Source organism: Bactrocera dorsalis, chromosome 5 (genome assembly GCF_023373825.1).
Source record: "Bactrocera dorsalis isolate Fly_Bdor chromosome 5, ASM2337382v1, whole genome shotgun sequence".
NCBI classification, from domain to species: Eukaryota; Metazoa; Arthropoda; class Insecta; order Diptera; family Tephritidae; genus Bactrocera; species Bactrocera dorsalis.
The window spans coordinates 55,801,024-55,821,209 of record NC_064307.1 but is presented as its reverse complement, the minus strand read 5'-3'; the positions used below and the strand labels follow the sequence as shown (position 1 = coordinate 55,821,209).

Below are 20,186 nucleotides of genomic sequence, written 5' to 3'. Positions count from 1 at the left end.
TCTACAGTTCGGACGAGGGTCATTTCCACCTCGATGGTTACGTTAACAAGCAGAATTGTCGCATTTGGGGCACAGAAAACCCGCACGTAATCGTCGAGAAGCCAATGCATCCAGCACGAATCACTGTATGGTGCGGATTTTGGTCTGGTGGAATCATCGGCCCATTTTTCTTCGAAAATGAAGAAGGACCGCCGTAACCATCAATGGTGAGCGATATCGCGCAATTTTAACAGCATTTTTCTTCAAGCAAATTTAAGAGGAAGACTTGGACAACATTTGGTTCCAACAGCAAACGCTACACTCAATCTTTTACGCCCTATCTTCGAAATTTAAAATTTTATATGGCCCACTCTATATATCAACCCATACCATGCAATTAAATTAAGAATTAATTTTTCATCACTAAGTTAAACATACTAGTAAGTTGAAATTATGACGCCTAATGTTGCACGTACACCCGTTGCACATGACCACACTGCCACTTCTTGACAATTTTGCCAACATTCCAACGGCGCTTTCATTGTTCAATTCCAATTACTGCACTTTGACGTTTACAGTAATCGCCTTTCAGTGGCATCACCAACACGGTCACTATCAACAGCCGTAGTACGACATCAGCATCGACGTTAAAGAGTCTATCGCCATGTGGCCACAAAATTTAGAGCAGCCAACTCAATGATTGTGCAATATAACGGAGCGACTACGGTGGAGATACTGGACTGTTGTAAAATTCACTGCTTTCATTGGCGTTGCGAGAGTTTTCAGAGCTTTCACGTCAACTCAATGGTCTTTACTGCAATGCACTTTAAATGAAATTAACAGTTGTTGTTATTGTTTTTTTACTCATAGCTTGCCTGCTCTATAGTAGCTGATAAATATGATTTATGCTATAAGTTCAAGAAGTTAAGAGGTGTTTAATGTATATTAGTCAATATTCAATATACATAGGTAACATAAATAAATTTTTCGGCTAACTATGCACTAAAGCAAAGACAGACATGCTCGTTCCACGGAACATTTCTACGTTAGAAGATTAGAAAGTCTTTTAGAGTGAATACCGAAAAACCAAACCTTATTCGTAAACAATTTAAAGATAGTTAGGTGATTCCATCTTCGCTTATAAATTTAGTTTTTAGACTAGATTTCAAACCAATAACACCGAGAAAAACAGTGTTTCTAAAAATACGCAAAATGATCTCATTTAGAAAGTTGTCTTGCGCTAGTGTCGTTTAGGTTGTACTATGGGTTGTGGTAGATCGCTCGAAACTAACGGGATAACTGTCATTCATTCAATATTTTTTGACATTGTCTCGCACTCGCTTTTGTAGCCATAAGACTAGAATGCGATAAAAAAGGAGGAAATTCATAGTAGAATGAAACTCGTCGGAAACGAAAGATAAATTAACAAACATTAAGGGAAGAATTAAGAAAGGGCTAAGATCGGTGCAACCGAACATTTCATGCTCTTGCAACTTGCAGGAATCAAAACCAGGGAAGTATCTTAAGATGTAAAAAGTTAACCAGAGGATCGGAATCCAAGCAATTTTATATTTACATACATGTATAATAATAGTGTATATATAATTCATAAACTGACCGACATATTGTATATGGGTTGGAGTAGTATCGACCCGAATTTATCAATTTTTGTAGGCCCCATATTAAAAAATGTTCCCTAAGGTTCGTTAAAGTACTTTGTTATGAGTAAATCACGCTTTCTGATTTTTATTGAAATAATTCCCACATTGGCTGATGCGGTTTAATATCACCCGGACGTTCCAAAATCTTTATATCACTGAAATGTCATAACAAAGCACTTAATTCAAATATAAAACTGTCACTTGGTACAGGTGACTGAAGTAGCAATGCGCAACTGTGGGTTACAAATTTTGAAAAAATTAGCTTAGACCCGCTCTCTGATATGTTTAATGTATACACATCGTAAATCACAATAGGAATAAAACCATGACCTCCTGGATCTTCTCCAAAACATTTTACAGATTTGGTTATGAAAAGTACCTTAATTAGCTTTTGTTCTGTCCCAAATGACTTCAAACATATTGTAAATCCTATTTTAAGGGTTAGGACTGTCCGGGCCCTAAGAAATCCTAACTTGGACAATTTTGCCTGAATAGTTGCAATCCGAGTACAATCAAATCCATAACATATTTTACCGGACGAATAATGTTATCAGGATCCTTAAGTATAATATAAGCTATAAGTAATTAACTTTTAGAACATCCTAAATTGTACAAACCCGTAAGTCTCCGCGAAATCCATTGGTGATAGTATGAATGAACTTGAACCCGATCTTGCCTAATATATTGACTTCCGTCATTATGGTTGACACAGATAGGGTATTAAAAAGTAATTAAATGTGGTTTCTACCTTTCCCCATTACTATTATGATTAATACACGTATAGTGATTTCTGTTAGTTAGCTTGACTAAAACAACGGGCACAGATTGTGTAATTGATTCAAAATTTCCATTAGAAGTGAATGCTGAGTTCATATACTCGTATAAAATTAACTCGTATATTGATTAACGATTTCTAAATACTTGTTGACTTAAAGTTCTAATTTACATTCTGCTACTGCTGTTAGCTATAGAAAGAGTGCTGAAATAACTAATAACGAGATTTAACTGAGTTGTAGCTTTGTTTTGCGGTTATGTTAAAATCCAAAGTTCAACTATTGTCAATTCTACACGCTGGAACTTAAAAAATGTGTTTTTTGCATAATTTGTGTATATACAATCAATAATATTTGTAGTTTTTAAACATTCCTGATCGACAAAAAATTACCTGAAAAAGTTGAAATATTTCCCGACTCGTCATGCCTGCACTCGCCTTTATAATAAACTGCGAGTATTTCCACTTTGGGGAAACCAAAAGTAAATTACTGCCAATTTAAAAATATTTATTTCGATGAATTTTACAAGTGCTTTCCACTTCAATGGCCGCAAAATTTAGCATAGTTATTAACGGTTTTTTCACCACCACTACAACATAAATTTACCAATAAAATATAACGGCAACCCAATCGAATATGAAGCGCTCATATCCAAATAAAACTATTTGAAAACTTGATAAATACAGTAAAGCTAAAGGCGAAAGGAGGCACGAAAAAGGGAAATCGAATAAAACTTTGTTCGTTTCAATGAAACTTGACCGGCTTTAACCTCTATGAGGGACCAACAGTAAGCACAGTTGTTTTTGTAATAAAATTAATTGCAAATTTGTTGAAAAACATTTTCATTTATTTACTGTTTTTAATGTTTTAACTCATATATACTTATATATTTAGCAAATTATTACATAACGACGATATTTACATAAGTGTGCGCGGGCGTGTTGATGTATGTGCTTTGCATTCGAGTCGATTTAACAATATTGCCCGATTCGATGAGTTACACCGGCAATGCGTGCTAACAGCACCAACAATAACAACCACAAAATAAAAAATAACAACAACACCACCAACAATAATAACAGAAACAAAAAGATAAGAACAACATGAAAAAATTAACAACAACAACAATAAAAAACAGCAACAAAAAGCAGTAGTAGGAAGAAACGCACTGTCATAAGAAGATACAACAAAAACAGCAATAAAAACATGACAACAAGAAAATATGATGACAACAACCACAATAAAAAGAAACAACAACCACGGAAACCAAAAAAAAACAACAGTAGGAAGAAAATCATAGCAACAACAACAACAATTAAAGTAACAACAACAAATAACAACTTTTCCACCAATAATACAGGAACATTGTTGCAATCATTGAGTGAATATTTTGGAAATGCAACACTGTTGTTGTTGCAATTGCAGTCACAACATGAATGCGCTCGTAAATTTAGCGATTTTTCCAGCACTTCACACTTGCGTGCGTATTTTTGTATGTATAAATATATTTGTGTGTATGTTAGCATATGCTCAGCGTGGGCGGCAAGCGCAAATTGTTGATTTTCACTTCGCGTTTTGCATGAAATTGAGTTTATGGCTCCGCCGCAGTGTTATGGGGAGCTGCACACACACACACGTACACGCTTCGCTGCATTTTGCGAATTCTGTAAAAGTTGAATGCTGTCGAGCTGGTGGTTGCCTGCATCCATTTGACCTCGCCCGCTTCAATGACTGCGGCCACCACTTTCTTATGTAGGTGTGTCATGAACATAATATACATATACAAGTATGGTACTTACATATTACATATGCGTGTACAAGTGTTTATTTGCTCGCTTGCCGTTTAACTGTTAATGTTTTGAGTTATTGTTTGGCAAATGGTCAATAATTTTATTTTACAACTTGAACGCTTGCCTGTCAGCATATCAATGTGCCGCTCTTCTCTCTAGCTTCTGCAGAGCAGAAATATTGTGTGCTTTGATATGTGTGCGTGTGCTTGGTCGAAACAATCAATTATTTACGAGTATTGCAGTAATCAACAATAATCGCATAATGCCAACACATAAAGATAGATAGTGTGAATAAATTTACTTTCGCCTTTTACTAACTTCACGCGGTTGTTGGCTATTTTGAGACTAGAAGTTATTGTGATCAAAGATGATGAGGAATCTAGAAAACCAGTATTTACTTGTAAGTTATTTCGATCTTAAATTGCTTAATGTCTTACTTGAAAATATCGTTGACGCCCACGAATGAATTTTAGTAGTTAAAAGTAAACTATACTTTGTATAGGGTTACAATTAAAACTAGAAAGAAAGAAAGACATTTATAGAATATCGGAAATCCAGTGATGATTGCAGTTTGTTATTTTGCCTATAATATACTAAAAATAAAAATAGACAATAAATTTTAAAGTAGTCTGCGACTGTTAAAAATAGTGATAAATTTAGTAAGTAATAACCGACAGAGTTGTTAGTGTAATACTTAAATAAACAACCCCAGTTATAGGTAGATCTTTTGCATAGGAGAATGCAGTGCCACAAGTATGAGTACTTCACAAATCTCTAAAACGTTTATTAGCAACAATGAAACCTCAACTGTCATTCAGTTATATTTGGTAATCGAAAAAGTCTTTTCGCATTTCTAATCAAACTTCAACATTTTTTTTACTAATAAATAAATAAAGAAATAAGTAGCATTTTGGTCGACCACATTTTGCCATTTTTTCGCTAGAGACATTATTCCATCAGTGTAAAAAAAGCTATATAGGTATTTCCGTAAGATTTTTCGCAAACACAAATTTGTAAACGACTGCGGTTGCAATATCGATTTTTTTAAATTAATAATAAGTTTAGTGCTGACTCAGATAGATTTAGAGCATCAGACGATGTTTAACTGAGCAATGCGCTTTATCCATGCGGTGGAAATGTTTTCAGCTGATCCTTCATTGGTGATAATTTTGCTTTCAATATAGCAGTATTCTGTTTTGTGCGATATCTCTTGTCATTATTGCTAAAGGTGAATTCGGTTTCGGAGAATGGAGTCATGTTTAGAAGTACACGCAAGTGAGGAAAGTGGAGTGGCCAGAAATGATTCTTTTACATATATGTAGCTCAAGCAGCTTACGACTTCCGGTCTTTGACCAAGTATCCTCTGGGTAGCCAAAGAACATCCGTTTAAAGGCGAGCTAAAGTGAGAAGGCGAAACACCCCCTACATGGGGTTGTGCGTTGGGTTTGGAACCCGCCGTATAAAAAAACACCTTCAATGAAAGATTACCAACTGCCTCGGATGAGAGACCCTCCTTTTGATGACGACCATGGCAAAGGAAATAAGGATTTGAAAGCATGCACCTGGAATGTTCGCTTCCTTAATTCGCCGGGGCCCGAAATATGGTTGTCTGTAGTACTAGATTCCAGCATAAAAAAATATATCAAGCTACCTGGCTGTCTCCGGATCGAAAAGCCACCAAGACGGTAGATACGTTTCCAGTTTTTTAGACCTGTGTACGCTCCGAGGTCCTAACATAGACTCAGACCACTATCTCGTTGCAGCCAAGATTCGCACCCGTCTCTGTGCAGCAAAAAAGGACGTCCACAAACGCACGGAATTTTCGACATCGAGAAGTTGCAACCAGAACAGAGAGCTGAACGATTTTCTACTCGGTTTGCACTCCTGCTCACTGAGAGCACTCGTCAACAACTCGGTATAAGGGAACTATGGGACGGCATTTCAAGCTCCTTACGTACAACTGCAACCGAAACCATTGGTTTTCTTAAAATGCAAAGTAACCGTTGGTACGACGGGAAGAGCCGTGTCGTGTCAGTGGAGAGAAAACAGACGGCCTACCTCTCAACGTTTCGATCGATCACAACGAGTGCCGGATGGGATAGATACTGAGAGTTAAAGAAGGAAGAGAGACGCATTTGTAGACAGAAAAGGAGAGAGGCCGAAATGCGTGAGTATGAAGAGCTTGACAAGCTGGCCGACAGGAGTAATGCTCGAAAATTCTACGAAAAAATTCGGCGACGAACAAAAAGATTCAAGACCGAAACATACTCTTGCAAAACCCTCAGAGGTTATCTAGTAACCGATGGGCAGAGCATACTTGAATTATGGAGGCTGAACATCAGGAAATGTCTAACTCGACTCTCCAATAGATGACGATGGAGTAAACGTTCCATTGCCCGACATAAAGAAGTTCGAATAGCAATTACATACCTGAAGAACAGCAAAGCGGTGGAAGCCGATGGATTGCCGGCCGAGCTATTCAAAGACGGCGGGGAAGAACTGTAAAGGAGCATGCATCAGCTTTTGGATAAAATATGGTCGGACCAAAGCATGCCCAACGATTAGTTTAAGTGTGCCCAATCCACAAAAAGGGAGACCCAAAATTTGCGCTAAATACCGTGGGATAAGCCTCCTCAACATCACGTATAATTATTAGGTTCTATTGAGCGTATTGTGTGAAAGATCACATCTCCATCAACAAACTGATTCGACCTTATCGTTGTTGGAAAATCAACAACTGACCAGATATTCACCATACGTCAAATTTTGGAAAAGACCCGTGAAAGGAATATCAACACAAACCACCTCCTCGTCGATTTTAAATCCGCCTTTGAAAATGCCTGAATTTGGTATCCCCGCAAAAATAAAAAGGCTTTGTAAGCAGACATTGAGCAACACCAAAAGCTCCGTCAGAATCAGGAAGGAACTCTCCACACCGTTCGATACCAAACAAGCTTTCAGACAAGACGACTCTCTTTCGAGAGACTTCTTCAACCTACTTCTGGAGAAAATAATCCGGCTGTAGAACTAAGCAGAGAAGGTACCATCTTCTACAAGATTGTACAACAGCTGGCGTATGGTGATAAAATTTATATCATTGGCCTTAACAGCCGCACCGTTAGTTCTGCTTTTTCCAGACTGGACCAAGAAGTAAAGCAGATGGGCCTGGTGGTGAACGAGAGCAAGACGAAATATCTCCTGCCATCAAACAAACAGTTATCGCACGCGCGACTAGGTACCCACGTCACTGCTGATAGTCATAACTTCGAAGTTGTAGATAATTTCGTATATCTTGGAATCAGCAATAACAGCAACAACAATGTCAGCCTCCAAATCCAACGCTGACTAACTCTTGCCAACGGATGTTACATCGGACTGAAGAGGCAATTGAGAAGTAAAGTTCTCTCGAGACGAACAAAAACAAAACTCTATAAGTCACTCATTTTTCCCGTCCTGCTATATGGTGCAGAGGCATGAACGATAACAAAGACTCATGAGTCGACGTTACGAGTTTTTGAGAGAAAATTTCTGCGAAATATTTATGAATATTGGCGCCTTGGCTAAGGCGAATATCACTCTCGATGGAACGATTAGCTGTATGAGAAATACGACGACATTGACATAGTTCAGAGAATTAAAAGACAGCGGTTACGCTAGCTAGGTCATGTCTTCCGAATGGACGGAAACACTGCAGCTCTGAAAGTATTCGACGCAGTACCCGCCGGGGGAAACAGAGGAAGAGGAAACGACTGGCGCTCTTTCAGTTCCAAAAATAGACCAATAGGCTTATGATACTTTCACATCATGGTGAGAAAACAGTTGAACTAAATCAAATTTATCATATGAAACCATTGGGTTGGGAACGATTGGTTCTTTTGACTTAGCGTAAAACCTTCTGTATTAATTAAGGCAAATTAAATCAAGAGAAATCAAGTTCATAGCATTAGATTAACTGAACTATCATTTGTTTACTGAGGCCCTGCGGACAATTCTTCTCGCTCCGCGGTAAACACACAGAAAGAGATATGCAGTATATTTTCTCTCTGTAACTACATATAAGTAGTACTACGAGTATATAGCATATGATATATAATTTAAATCCTGCGTTGCTGATGGTATATGAATTGCACTACCCTTCCGCAATTATAATATAATGATTTAATTTGTCTCGTTGTTTTCACATAATTATCTGTAAACAGACAGCTGATGTGGTTTCCATGTATCTCGAACTTCACTTCGATTATTGTTATTCTTTTTTATAAAAGCAGTAAATTCAATTAGCTCCATGATTATTTTGCAGAGGTGTAGACATCGGAATTTGGCGTGGGCTAGGAAACATCCAAACGGCAATGCTCTGCAGTTTTAGTTTTTAAACAAACACAAGCAAGGAGTTCGGGTGCAACCGAACATTTTATACTCTTGCAACTTACAAGAATCAAAGCCAGGAAAATATCTTAAGATGTAAAACCTCAACCAGAGGATCGGAATCTAAGCAAGTAAGGTGGCATACTTTAAAGAAATTCTTAGTGCAAACTTCAATCTCGTTACAATAACTACTTCTCGATTTGTGTAATGGAAAGTGAATGAAATAATGGCGTTTAAAATTGTACTGTATGGTAGGTGGGCGTGATTTTAGTCCGGGAAAGTGACATAGGAATATGAGAAGAATGCCATGTACAAAAGTTGGTCAAAATCAGTCGGTCCGGTCCCGAGCTATGTGATTTCACCAAAAAAATGAGCGGTGCCACGATCGTCTAATTTTTGCACGGACGAATCAGGGTTAAACTTATTCAGGGGGCGGGACACGTCTACTTGCTACGTTTCCTTGCTACTGCGATAGTCTATGCTTACTTTTGGCACTTTATACGTTTTTTGTTAATGGTGTTTTATGAACGTGGCACTGGTCCGATTGCGCTCATCTACGAAGTCGTAATTTCTTTCGTACTAAGGAATGTTGATACACAGTTTCATAAAGATATCTCATTTCCGACAGTCACCCCGATTAGGTTTAGGTGCAATCATTGGGTGCACAAAACTATCATACTCTATAGCAACATGTTGCAAGTTTTCACTTGTAAAGATGAAGTGGTGAAGAGATATCGAAGTTTTAGAAACCATTGCAGGGCAAGGAGACAGGAGGGAAATAAGGCTTTGTATACAAGTTATTTCACAACACTATATGTTATAGTTCCCTTTCAAATTTAAATGCAAAATATGACTTTTAGATCTCTGCAAAAGATGGAAGTTTAACATTTGTATTAAAGATACGCCTTTTATTACTTGAATGTTTCATTGGCTTCAAAGTCTTGTCATTTCTGCAACCATAGTTTTATAGTGCGCACCCATTTCAACTGACGCCCTTTGTTTAATACTTGCTTCAACTATGGTATAAAGGCCAATAACAGCAATTCCTTTCAACAGTTATCCGTAAACCGTTTCACTTAGTTTTACTCACGATGATGCCGTCATTTAAGAGCAGTGAACCCGCACCGACTGTACCGGATTTTGTAGATATACCATTATTTCAAATAAAATTTATGGGCGCAAAACTTTTCAAATGGACACCGGATGAACCGAGAAGCAAACTGCAAATAACCTTACTAGGAACATTTTGCGTTTTTGCCACCTTCAATTTCACAAGCATGTTGCTCTTCGTCATCAACGACGAGTTAGCGACATCTCTAGATATAACTGAGTTTATACTGTTTTGGGGTTTTGCGCTCAATGCAATGATGAAGGGCGGTACAATGGTCTGTTTTCGACGTGACATCGAATTTGTACTAAAAGGTTTAGTTGCCAGACATCCAAAAACGGAGGAAGAACGCGAGGCTTTTCAATTGGTGCCATACTTTCGAACAATAAATGCATCCAATAAATATTTGTCAATATGGCATTTAAGTATAACATCAATATTTGCTCTTCATCCAATGGTGTCATCGTTACTTCGATATATATGGCGTGACGATACAAATGAAAGTTACGACTTCACGTTTCCCTTCATGATGGCGTATTACTATGACACAAATCAACCGTTAACTTATGCCGTTTCATATTTCATACAATGCTGTGGCGCATTTTATATGTCACTGCTGTTTTTGAGTGGCGATTTATTGCTCATCTCCATGGTACAACTAGTCAATATGCATTTCGGATATTTGATCTATAAAATAGAGAGTTTTCAACCAACCGGTACAGATGCTGATATGAGAACGCTGGGTCCGTTGCTGGAATATCACAATGAGATATTGGAGTAAGTTTCGAAAGGCAAACGCAAAAATAATCTTCAAGATACCCTTTTAACATTCGACATTAGGGAAATGTCTTGCAATACTCAAATCGATGTTTTCGTCTCTTATGAAAGTTCGGACTCCGCCGAAAAATTGGAAAACTCTGATCCAAAGTACTTTAAGGCGCAACTATGTTCTTACAAAATGCCGAAAGACCTCTCTACTGGATGAGTTAGTACTAAATTCTTCTATATTCTTTCAGTTATGCCGAGCGAATCGATAGCACTTTCAGCTTGGCCACATTTCTCAACTATGTCGGCTCATGTTTGGTACTATGTCTCATTGGTCTTCAAATAGTTTTGGGTTCAGAGGCTCTGAGCGTTATTAAATTCATCGGTTTTCTTGTTTCAACCATAGTGCAGGTCTTTTTCGTCTCCTATTTCGGCAATAACCTGAAAGATTTGGTAATTAAAAAAAATTAAAATACCTTTATCTTTGAAACACATATTTAAAACATATCACATTTCATCTAAACTAAAGAGCACTGGTATAAGTGATGCGTTCTACAATCATCCCTGGTACGATGCAAATTACAAGTACATGCGCATGCTAGTTCTGCCCATAGCACGTTCTCAGCGTTATGCTCACTTGACGGCTTTTAAATTCTTCGAAATCTCAATGGATAGTTTTAAGTCGGTAAGACATAAATATATTATACACTGAAATAAGCTACTTTACTTATATATTCCCTATTTCCATAGCTCTGTACCACTTCTTATCAATTTTTTACACTTTTGCGGACAAGCATGGAAGAAGAGGATAGTTAGATGCATACTCGTAGAAGTTAAGCGGAGTTTATTCTGGGTAATGGCAGAGATATTTTTAAAATAGTAATTTCAAAAAATATATGTATCTATTAGTTCTGAAAGTTGTAAGGTCTCGGGCAAATACTGAAATGAATGTTAGGAAAGAAAATAATTAATATCTTTAATGTTGAAAAAGTTTTGCTGCATTCCTTTTATAAGAGAGCCTGGAAAATTATAGAAACCGGAATTATTCCTTAATATTTATTATGATAAGTTGATGTATAGCTGTCTTTTATTAGATTAATACAGGATTTATTTATATTTTTAAAATATTCTGTTTAAATTGCAGACCAGACAGAATAAAAAGCAATTATAGCAATTCGTTCGGAAGGTTATATTTTTGGTATAGGCAATAAGAGCCAACCGGAAAGTATAAAATTCATTTTTGAAATATATTGGACTGGTCTGATATAATATACTTTTGAGAATATGTTTCAACACAATTTCACACATTGACTGATATATTTGGCATAGAAGTATACAGAGGTATTACTCATTAGTCATAAATACATCTGTATATCTAGGAAAGTATTTTCACTTAAGTTTGTTAAGCTATCTTTCATATTGACAAGTGTAGATACTGGGTGTCCTAAAATTACAATAAGGTATATGGGGTCTACTTTAGAGGAAATATTGATTCGATTTGTTTCATTTATATGAGAAAAATGTTCGTCCTTAATTCAATTAGGGTATCTTACCGACTCACGGAAATTTCAGTATTAAGTCGTTGAACCGGCAGCTTCTTATATTCGATAGCTCAGAGCTTTTAAAAGTTATGGTCCGTTTTCGATAATTTCTTTACATGAGAACCGCCATACCTTGTCTTATAGTTTTATTCGGATATTTTCACTGGAGATTGACGCAATTTAGTAATGTGTTACATGCAATGTTGACCTTGTTGTAGTCCAATTCCATGTAATTTCAAACTGAATGGGGAATTCTTTTTGGTCCTAAATTACGCCAATACATGAAAGATACAGATTTTAACAAAGTTATGTATGTTCCGTTAATTGCAGCTCGGAAAAGTTTTGTGTTGAGAGTCGAAAATTTTCTAGGTAAACATAAAGTACCAAATGGTGAAAAATTTGTCCAAAATATATTGTTGTATCAAGTTAGTTTATATTCGCAATCATTTGGATATATTTACGGTTAATTTAGACAATTATAGTTAGAAACAGAGGGTGCTGCACCTCTTGAATAAAAAATGATAGAAGAATTGGATCAAGGTTGATAGGATCGTTCCATTATGGCACGTTACTGCTGATCCTTAAAAAGATATTGTTAACTAGAAAATTGTAAAGGAAGAACTCATAAAATAAGTTTAATTACGATATGACATATTTCTCTATTTACTTTGTTGCTCCATGCTATTTTGTTTCATGTTTTCTGATTTTTGTTATATAAAATGAAAATAAAGACATTAAAGTAAACGAGAGGAGAGCATATCCAAAACCGTTTTTATATCTAAGACAACAGAATCATTGTAGACCAGTGTTATTAGTCCTAAAATAAAATAAATAATAATTTGCAAGTAAGAAAGGACTGAGTTCGGGTACAACCGAACATTTTATTCTCTTGCAACTTGCATTAATCAAGGGAAATACCTCACGATGTACAACGTCACGAGGATCGGAATCTAATAAATTTTATATATGCATACACCATATATAACTTATACACTTATATTCGGCATAGGATTTGTTAGAAAAACTAAAATCATTATACATAGTCACTATACAAAATGGATGTTTGAAAATCCGGGTAATGATTAAATGGGGGCTAGGTCAAGTTTTCGCCCAATTATATCCATTTTAGGCAAAATGATATATGGTTATGAGTCAAATACGTTCTGAAATTCTCATTGAGATAACTCAAATATTGACCGATATATCCAGCATAAAGTCAACAGGAAGTTCTAAAGCCTTTATATTAGGTATTTGCGGGCTCTGGGAAGTATTGACCCGATTCTCCTCAATTTGAATACACAGAATTACTACTGCAGGGAAAGGATTCTGTTTGAATTTTTGTTGCAAATCCCACACATTGACCGATATTTTCGATCAAAAGTCAACTATAGATACTGGGGTCCACATACTCGGCACCTAGGGTCTTGAACAGTTTTCTGTTATAAAGTGGTACACACTAAATACATAATTCGTTTTATCCCGTTATATTTATACTTCTTGATTTGTGTACTGGAAACTGAACGAATTTAGTGGAATTTAAAATTGTGCTATATGAGAAGTAGGCGTGGTTATTGTTATTTCGCTCATTTTCACACTGTGGCTTAAGAATATGAAAAAATGCCACATTCCAAATTTTATCGAAATCGAATTAGATTTAGTAGTTTTGGAGAATAGGCACATTAAACATATTAGAGGGCGCTGCCACGCCCACTTTTTCAAAATTTTTTACCCATTGATGCCCCTTGCTACTGCGATCTCTTGTGCCAATTTACAGTTTCATATCTTAATTTAGTGCTCAGTTGTGGCACTTTATAGGTTTTCGATTAATTGCGATTTGTGGGCATGGCAGTCGTCCGATTAAGTCCATCTACTAATTTGATTTTTTTTGTACTATGAAACCTGCATACCAAGTTTCGTTAAGATAACTCAATTTTTGCTCAAGTTACAGCTTACAGCGACGGACGAACGGACAGACAGACAGTCAACCGGATTTCAACTACTCGTCACCATGATCATTTATGTATATATATACGAGTATAATCCTATATCTATCTCGTTTAGTTTAATGTGATACGTACAACCATTAGGTGAAGAAAACTGTAATACTCTGTAGCAACTGGACTAGTAGGAGTAGTGATTAATCTTTCATACGTATAAGTTCCAGTTACGCTTTGGAACACAAAATTCTTATGATATTCTCATATTTTCAGCTTCCAAAATTGAGCTACGTATTAATAACTTGAATTACACCTAATTCGCAATGAGGCGATTTTGAATCACATGGTTCAATTAAGAAACCGAAGAACACTTCCTACTTCGATAACAATATTTTCTTACTTTCTTTACTTACCATTTGATACCTCTTTCTAATTTTTTTAATAACAGTATTGCAAATTATATTAAAATTATCTCATTACAAATTACATTACGTAAATACTATCATTTTACCGTCCCTCAATAATTATATAATGATTTAATTTGTTTCACAATTTTGAGATAATTATTTAAAAACAAACAGCTGATGTGATTTCCATGTCTCTGGAAATGAACTTCGATTAAACACATTATATTTTATAAAAACGCTCAAATTATTTCGCTTCATAATTACTTTGCAGATGCGTAGACAAAAAGAGATAGGGGGCTAGAAAACCCATTATGGTGAAGTACAACTACCGTAGTCAACAGATTTAAAGAATGCAGTTTCGAGAAAAACATGCTAAAGCCGACTGACCCAAACTCTTTGACATCAAAGCGGAGTGGATAAGGTAGAACCTATGCATTCATTATTAGTTGATTGATTTAAGCTATTCTAACCCTTTAACAGAAGTTTTCCTACGTGAACAGCTTCAAACTCTTAATAAAAAACTTTTTTTTATAAGATTGGGTGGTCGAAAAAGCATTTTCGTATTTCTTATAAAACTTCAACTTTTTTTATATTTATACTAATAAATAAATATGTACCACTTTAGTCGACCACTTTTTGCATTCTTCCCTTTTTTATAAAAACATTTCAAAATATAGCGAATTTCTTCAATCTTTTCACTAATTTTTGAACAGCTGCAAATGGATATCAAAAACTCTATAGATAACGGATATTTAATATTAATATCGCCATTACAAAATAATTCTTTATAATGTCTTATTTTGTCTTAAAAGAGCATTCGAATAATATATACATATATAATTATATACAACATTATATGCTGAAAAGTGTAGCTGAAAGAACTAAAATTCCTTCAAACGGCGCCTTTTGTTGCGTACTTTCTATCTACATTGTATAAAAGCCTTTTCTACCGTTTACTTACAACAATTCTCAAGTGTCTCATAGTTTTAATCACAATGACACCGATATTCAAAAGCAGTGAATTCGTACCAACTGTACCGGATTTTGTCCATATACCATTTTTTCTAATAAAATTTTTGGGTGTAAAACTTTTCAAATGGACACCGGATGAGCCAATAACGAAACAACAAATAACAATACTGGGATTATTCACGGTTTTTTCGATTTTCAATTTTACAAGCATGCTGCTCTACGTCGTCTACGAAGATTTGGAGACCTTACTGGATATAACTGAGTTTGTTTTATTTTGGGGATTCACGCTGAATGCTCTGATGAAGGGCATTTCGATGGTCTGTTTTCGACGCGAAATCGAATCTATACTTAAGGGTTTAATTGCCAAACATCCAAAAACGGCGGAAGAGCGTGCGGCTTACCAATTAGTGCCATACTTCAGAACAATTAATATATCCAATAAATATTTGTCAATATGGCATTTAAGTATAACATCAATATTTGTTGTTCATCCATTGATAGCATCGATACATGGTTATATAAGCCGTGAGGATAAAAATGAAAGTTTTGACTTCACGTTACCCTTCATGATGACCTATTTCTATGATATAAATCAACCGTTAGCTTATGCGGTTTCATATTTCCTACAATGCTGTGGGGCATTCCATGTGTCACTATTATTTTTGAGTGGTGATTTATTGCTCATCTCCATGGTGCATTTGGTTAACATGCATTTCGGATATTTGATTTATAAAATAGAGAGTTTTCAACCTACCGGTACGGATGCTGACATGAAAGTGCTCGGACCTTTGATGGTATATCACAATGAGATGTTGAAGTAAGTACATTCATAAACGAAATTTTATTAAATTGGCTGATGCTCAAGAGGCCGTTTCTTGAAATATTAACGATTTTAGATAACAGTATTTACACGACAAAATTGCCACAAGATCTAACTAAGAGCTGTGAATAAGATTTTTCTTTGAAAATATTCAAAAATTTACAAAAGTCACACGGACAGATGATCTAAGGACACTATAGTTTACATATACATATATATGCGACTTGGTCAATTCGCAGCTTTAGCCCGAACAATTTTAGCTATATTTAAATAAAAATTACTATTTAACAAGCGATTATAAATATTAGAGTAATAATAATATTAGAATAAACGGGACTGTCAATTAATCAGTGAACTAGTGTCCATCGAAAAAATTAAAATTTTACGAACAAGTTTTAGGATACGGTTCCTCCATTTGATATCTAGTATTTTGAAAGCTCTGCTTTTTTCCACTAGTTATAGTTATTTTCTTGCATATTCTTTCAGTTATGCTGAGCGAATCGATAACACTTTCGGCTTGGCCACACTTCTCAACTATGTCGGCTCATGTTTGGTACTTTGCCTTATTGGTCTTCAAATAGCGATGGGCTCGGAGGCTGTGATCGTCATTAAGTTTATCGGTTTTCTTGTCTCAACCATAGTGCAGGTCTTTTTCGTCTCCTATTTCGGCAATAATCTTAAAGATTTGGTAATTTGAAAAAAAAAATAATCCAAAAAAAATTTAGTTTGGAAATTTATATTCAAAACTTATCGTATTTCTTTTGAAACAAAGAGTACTGGTATAAGTGATGCGTTCTACAATCATCCCTGGTACGATGCAAATTACAAGTACATGCGCATGCTAGTTCTACCCATAGCACGTGCTCAGCGTTATGCGCGCTTGACGGCTTTTAAATTTTTCGAGATATCAATGGATAGTTTTAAGTCGGTAGGACATATGTCATAGATTACGATAAGATTTCACAGATACTTTATATTATATTTTTACAGCTCTGTACCACATCATACCAATTTTATACACTATTGCGGACAAGCATTGAGGAAGATGGTGTTTAAATTAAATGAAGGTTGGCGGAGGTTTTTATTGGTTATCTCAAATATACTTTATAAATAACAATTTAACAGGCTATGTGTCATCTCATATTACGAACCTAGGCGGTGTGCATAAATCGTAACATATATTAAACATGAGATACATTTGTTTTCTTAGGCTTAAAATAGCTGTATGTATTATGCTTTACCTTTCTAAGGATTGGCTTCACTTTACTTGGACAAATTCAATGGAATGGATCACAATAGTGAAGTATCCACGTCTACTTTTGTCTATAATTTCGGTGTCATCGATTTTTAAAGTCATCTACTCTATCGTTTCAGAGTTTTATTCGTAGCAAAACTCCAATTCTTCGTTACTAAATATTCTGTTATATCTACTTTAAGCCCAATTTAAGATGAGCACTTGATTTTTCAACGTTTATTCTATTTTGTTCAAAGCTTTAATATAGTTTCAGCGCGTAATTGCAACTCTTTAAGTCTAGTATGTGTCCTTGCACATGAAAAGTTACCATTTCATGCTCTTTAATTATTGCTTATATAACTTCATTGTATAGATTAGGGTGTCAACAAAAATGAAACTTTTATATCAAAATATTGCCTTGGTCGCAGTCGTCGAGTGTAATAAGTTTCTTAGGAGATTCTGTACAGTCACTCGTTTCTTGTCTACTCTCCATGGATAGAGATTGTACTGTTTAGGAAGGTTTAGAGAATGAAACCTTTGAAGATTTCATTGGGTTAATCATTTAATGCACATATCTTCCAAACCGCTTAAAGTTACAGCAATCAAACTGACTGAGAGGAAATTATTTTATCTACTCCATTTCCGTCTGAATCTTTAATTTTACGCAATACAAACCAAGTATATATAAAGTTATCGGAGTAAAACTTTGCACAATATACCTATGTATGTGCATAATAAAAATATTTTCGAACCTCCAGTTGTCTTAATAACGCATCTATGGTTCAATAAGTAAGAAATCTTAATGTAATGTAGAAATTTAATGAATGAATCATGGCGAAACTTTCCTGAGTTTGATATAAAGTTTTGCCAAACCCTGAAGTGGTTCTGATAAATGCAGATAACCTCTTGTGCTTTAGATTGACCGAAAACCGTGAACTCACAGAGTTGTCGTAAAGATTTCTAATCTCAACACAATGGTTGTGGCACTACGATAGACAGAGTTATTGACACATCCATAAAAAGATGTTCTATAAAATGTGCACCAAACTCCATAGAGACATCTCTGGCACTTTGTTTTCAACTTTGTACCAAAGTATGAGATTAGATTCAAAAACAAATATTTTGTTTTTTCAAGTGCCGCCCTAATATACAAACATATAAATTCCTATATCTTTCACTCATATTTTATGGCTTTGTAATTATTTCCGCTTTTTCATACTTTAGTCATTGTTCATTGTCCGAGAGTATATTACGTAAACCCTTCAGTTATGTCGCAAATCCCTTTTGTATGACCATAACGGTATTTGCTGTAACCACACCGTCTATTATGTCTGCATAATTTGTACCTACAATTAAAAAACTTTTTATATTTATTTAGCGGCTAAAACAGCCTAGAGCACGAAGAGCCAGCCGAGCGACCGCCATTTGTCCACTAACTGCCACACGCTGCCACATGCCGTAATATGTTAATATCAGTGACCATAAAAGCGATGTTGTCATCCATCAAAAGCGACTGTGGGGTACTTTGGATCGGTGCGTATTTGTATGGGTGCCATGGTGCGATAATAAAGGGACAACGGCGCGCGTAATGCTCATAAAGACACCGAATAAAGTATTCTAAAGCACTACAACAACAACAATAACAATCAAGAAAACCAAATTCAGCAAGATTATGACATAAAGTGTGAGATATAAAAATAAGCAACAACAAAATTATGGCTTAAGTATGTATGTTCCCAAAAATTCATGTTTGTCTCGCCTTTTCTTGGACATTTTTCGGTCATACGCGTTAACATATCCATTTTGCGGTCTATTGTTGTTGTTATTATTGCATTTTGTTTCTGGTTTTTTGTTTTGCATTATTTCTCCATAACTCCAAAAAAAAAGCATGCGAAAGCGAAAAGTCCTGCGTACTACAAAACCAACGAAATAATTATATGCGACATTCTTTCGGTTTCACGCTTTGGGAAATTATGCAAATTCTTTTTTATGCTTGAAATGTTGCCGCGTATAAAGCGTAGCAGCTCATACTCTCATTTCGGTAATAAACATAGAGAAAATTAAAGAATAACTTGAATATTTTGAATGTGTGCACCCGAGTGTAACAAGGATATGAAAAATACTCTCTTATATACGAGTCTATGTGGGTTTGTCTGAGTCAAAAATGTTATATAAAATGTGAGTATGTTTTCTATAGAAATAAAATAGGAGATTAATAGAAACATTGAAGAAAATTTTTGGTAACTATTTGGCTGAAATTTTAAGATCAAGAGTTTGAGAATATCTGTCGTAACAAAATTGTACATTAAATTAAGGATTTGAATCCTCAATGCTACTCTCACTACAACGTCTTGATAATTTTGTAATTTTTTGTAGAAAGAGTTAACCGAAAAAATTGAAAGTTCAGTAAGTCGACGGTTCTCCTCGTGTCCGAGGATAATCTTAAATAATCTTAAACCAGTAAAACGTTTACACCAGTTACCTCTGTAGATAGTTTGAAATCTTCAAAATCGATTCTGAACTGAAAAAAAAAAATCTATCGTTGAGTCATCAGCACTGCACTCAAGGTGTTCAACTTGGATGAATTTGACTTGTGTTACCCTGCAACTCAAATATCTCACTCTAACATCATACTCCAATCTACTTAATGCTCTGTTTGAAAGTTAGCAAGCGGTTAAAATAGATATGTATATATAAATCCGATTTAGCTAAAATTACATGGGAATGTAACACTTGCTAGCGTACCTGTGATGACAGCAAGTTGATAGTAGTTGTTATTTACATCGTTAAAAGGAAATGTATAGAGTGTCATAATAAGCACTAAATTAAGAATT

The 20,186-nt window shown here is 35.4% G+C and overlaps 2 protein-coding genes across 4 annotated transcripts; both read left to right on the top strand.

The window, feature by feature from the left end:
- Nucleotides 1–9,612: 9,612 nt before the first annotated feature.
- On the top strand, nucleotides 9,613–11,811 carry LOC105224107 (odorant receptor 67c). Its single transcript, XM_011202098.3, has 4 exons — nucleotides 9,613–10,453; nucleotides 10,693–10,894; nucleotides 10,971–11,126; nucleotides 11,192–11,811. The coding sequence occupies exons 1-4, from the start codon at nucleotides 9,660–9,662 to the stop codon at nucleotides 11,255–11,257; spliced, it is 1,218 nt and encodes a 405-aa protein (XP_011200400.2). The 5' UTR covers nucleotides 9,613–9,659; the 3' UTR covers nucleotides 11,258–11,811.
- A 3,473-nt stretch (nucleotides 11,812–15,284) lies between these two features.
- Nucleotides 15,285–19,553, top strand: LOC105224108 (odorant receptor 67c-like). 3 transcript variants are annotated; one of them, XM_029549367.2, is made up of 5 exons: nucleotides 15,285–16,115; nucleotides 16,605–16,806; nucleotides 16,891–17,046; nucleotides 17,109–17,185; nucleotides 18,731–19,553. In XM_029549367.2, the coding sequence occupies exons 1-4, from the start codon at nucleotides 15,322–15,324 to the stop codon at nucleotides 17,172–17,174; spliced, it is 1,218 nt and encodes a 405-aa protein (XP_029405227.1). In that variant the 5' UTR covers nucleotides 15,285–15,321; the 3' UTR covers nucleotides 17,175–17,185; nucleotides 18,731–19,553. The 3 variants fall into 3 exon arrangements, with proteins under 3 accessions (XP_029405227.1, XP_029405226.1, XP_011200401.1); XM_029549366.2 differs by lacking the exon at nucleotides 18,731–19,553 and adding an exon at nucleotides 17,244–17,309; XM_011202099.3 differs by lacking the exon at nucleotides 18,731–19,553 and having other exon boundaries at nucleotides 17,109–17,309.
- Nucleotides 19,554–20,186: the final 633 nt, after the last annotated feature.

Bases quoted from the DNA above. Each gene is read 5' to 3' on its own strand.
- LOC105224107 (XM_011202098.3), top strand. From the start codon at position 9,660: ATGATGCCGTCATTTAAGAGCAGTGAACCCGCACCGACTGTACCGGAT. The intron at 10,454-10,692 runs GTAAGTTTCGAA...ATATTCTTTCAG, and splicing joins TATCACAATGAGATATTGGA to TTATGCCGAGCGAATCGATA. The intron at 11,127-11,191 runs GTAAGACATAAA...CTATTTCCATAG, and splicing joins CAATGGATAGTTTTAAGTCG to CTCTGTACCACTTCTTATCA.
- LOC105224108 (XM_029549367.2), top strand. From the start codon at position 15,322: ATGACACCGATATTCAAAAGCAGTGAATTCGTACCAACTGTACCGGAT. The intron at 16,116-16,604 runs GTAAGTACATTC...ATATTCTTTCAG, and splicing joins TATCACAATGAGATGTTGAA to TTATGCTGAGCGAATCGATA. The intron at 16,807-16,890 runs GTAATTTGAAAA...TTTGAAACAAAG, and splicing joins GCAATAATCTTAAAGATTTG to AGTACTGGTATAAGTGATGC.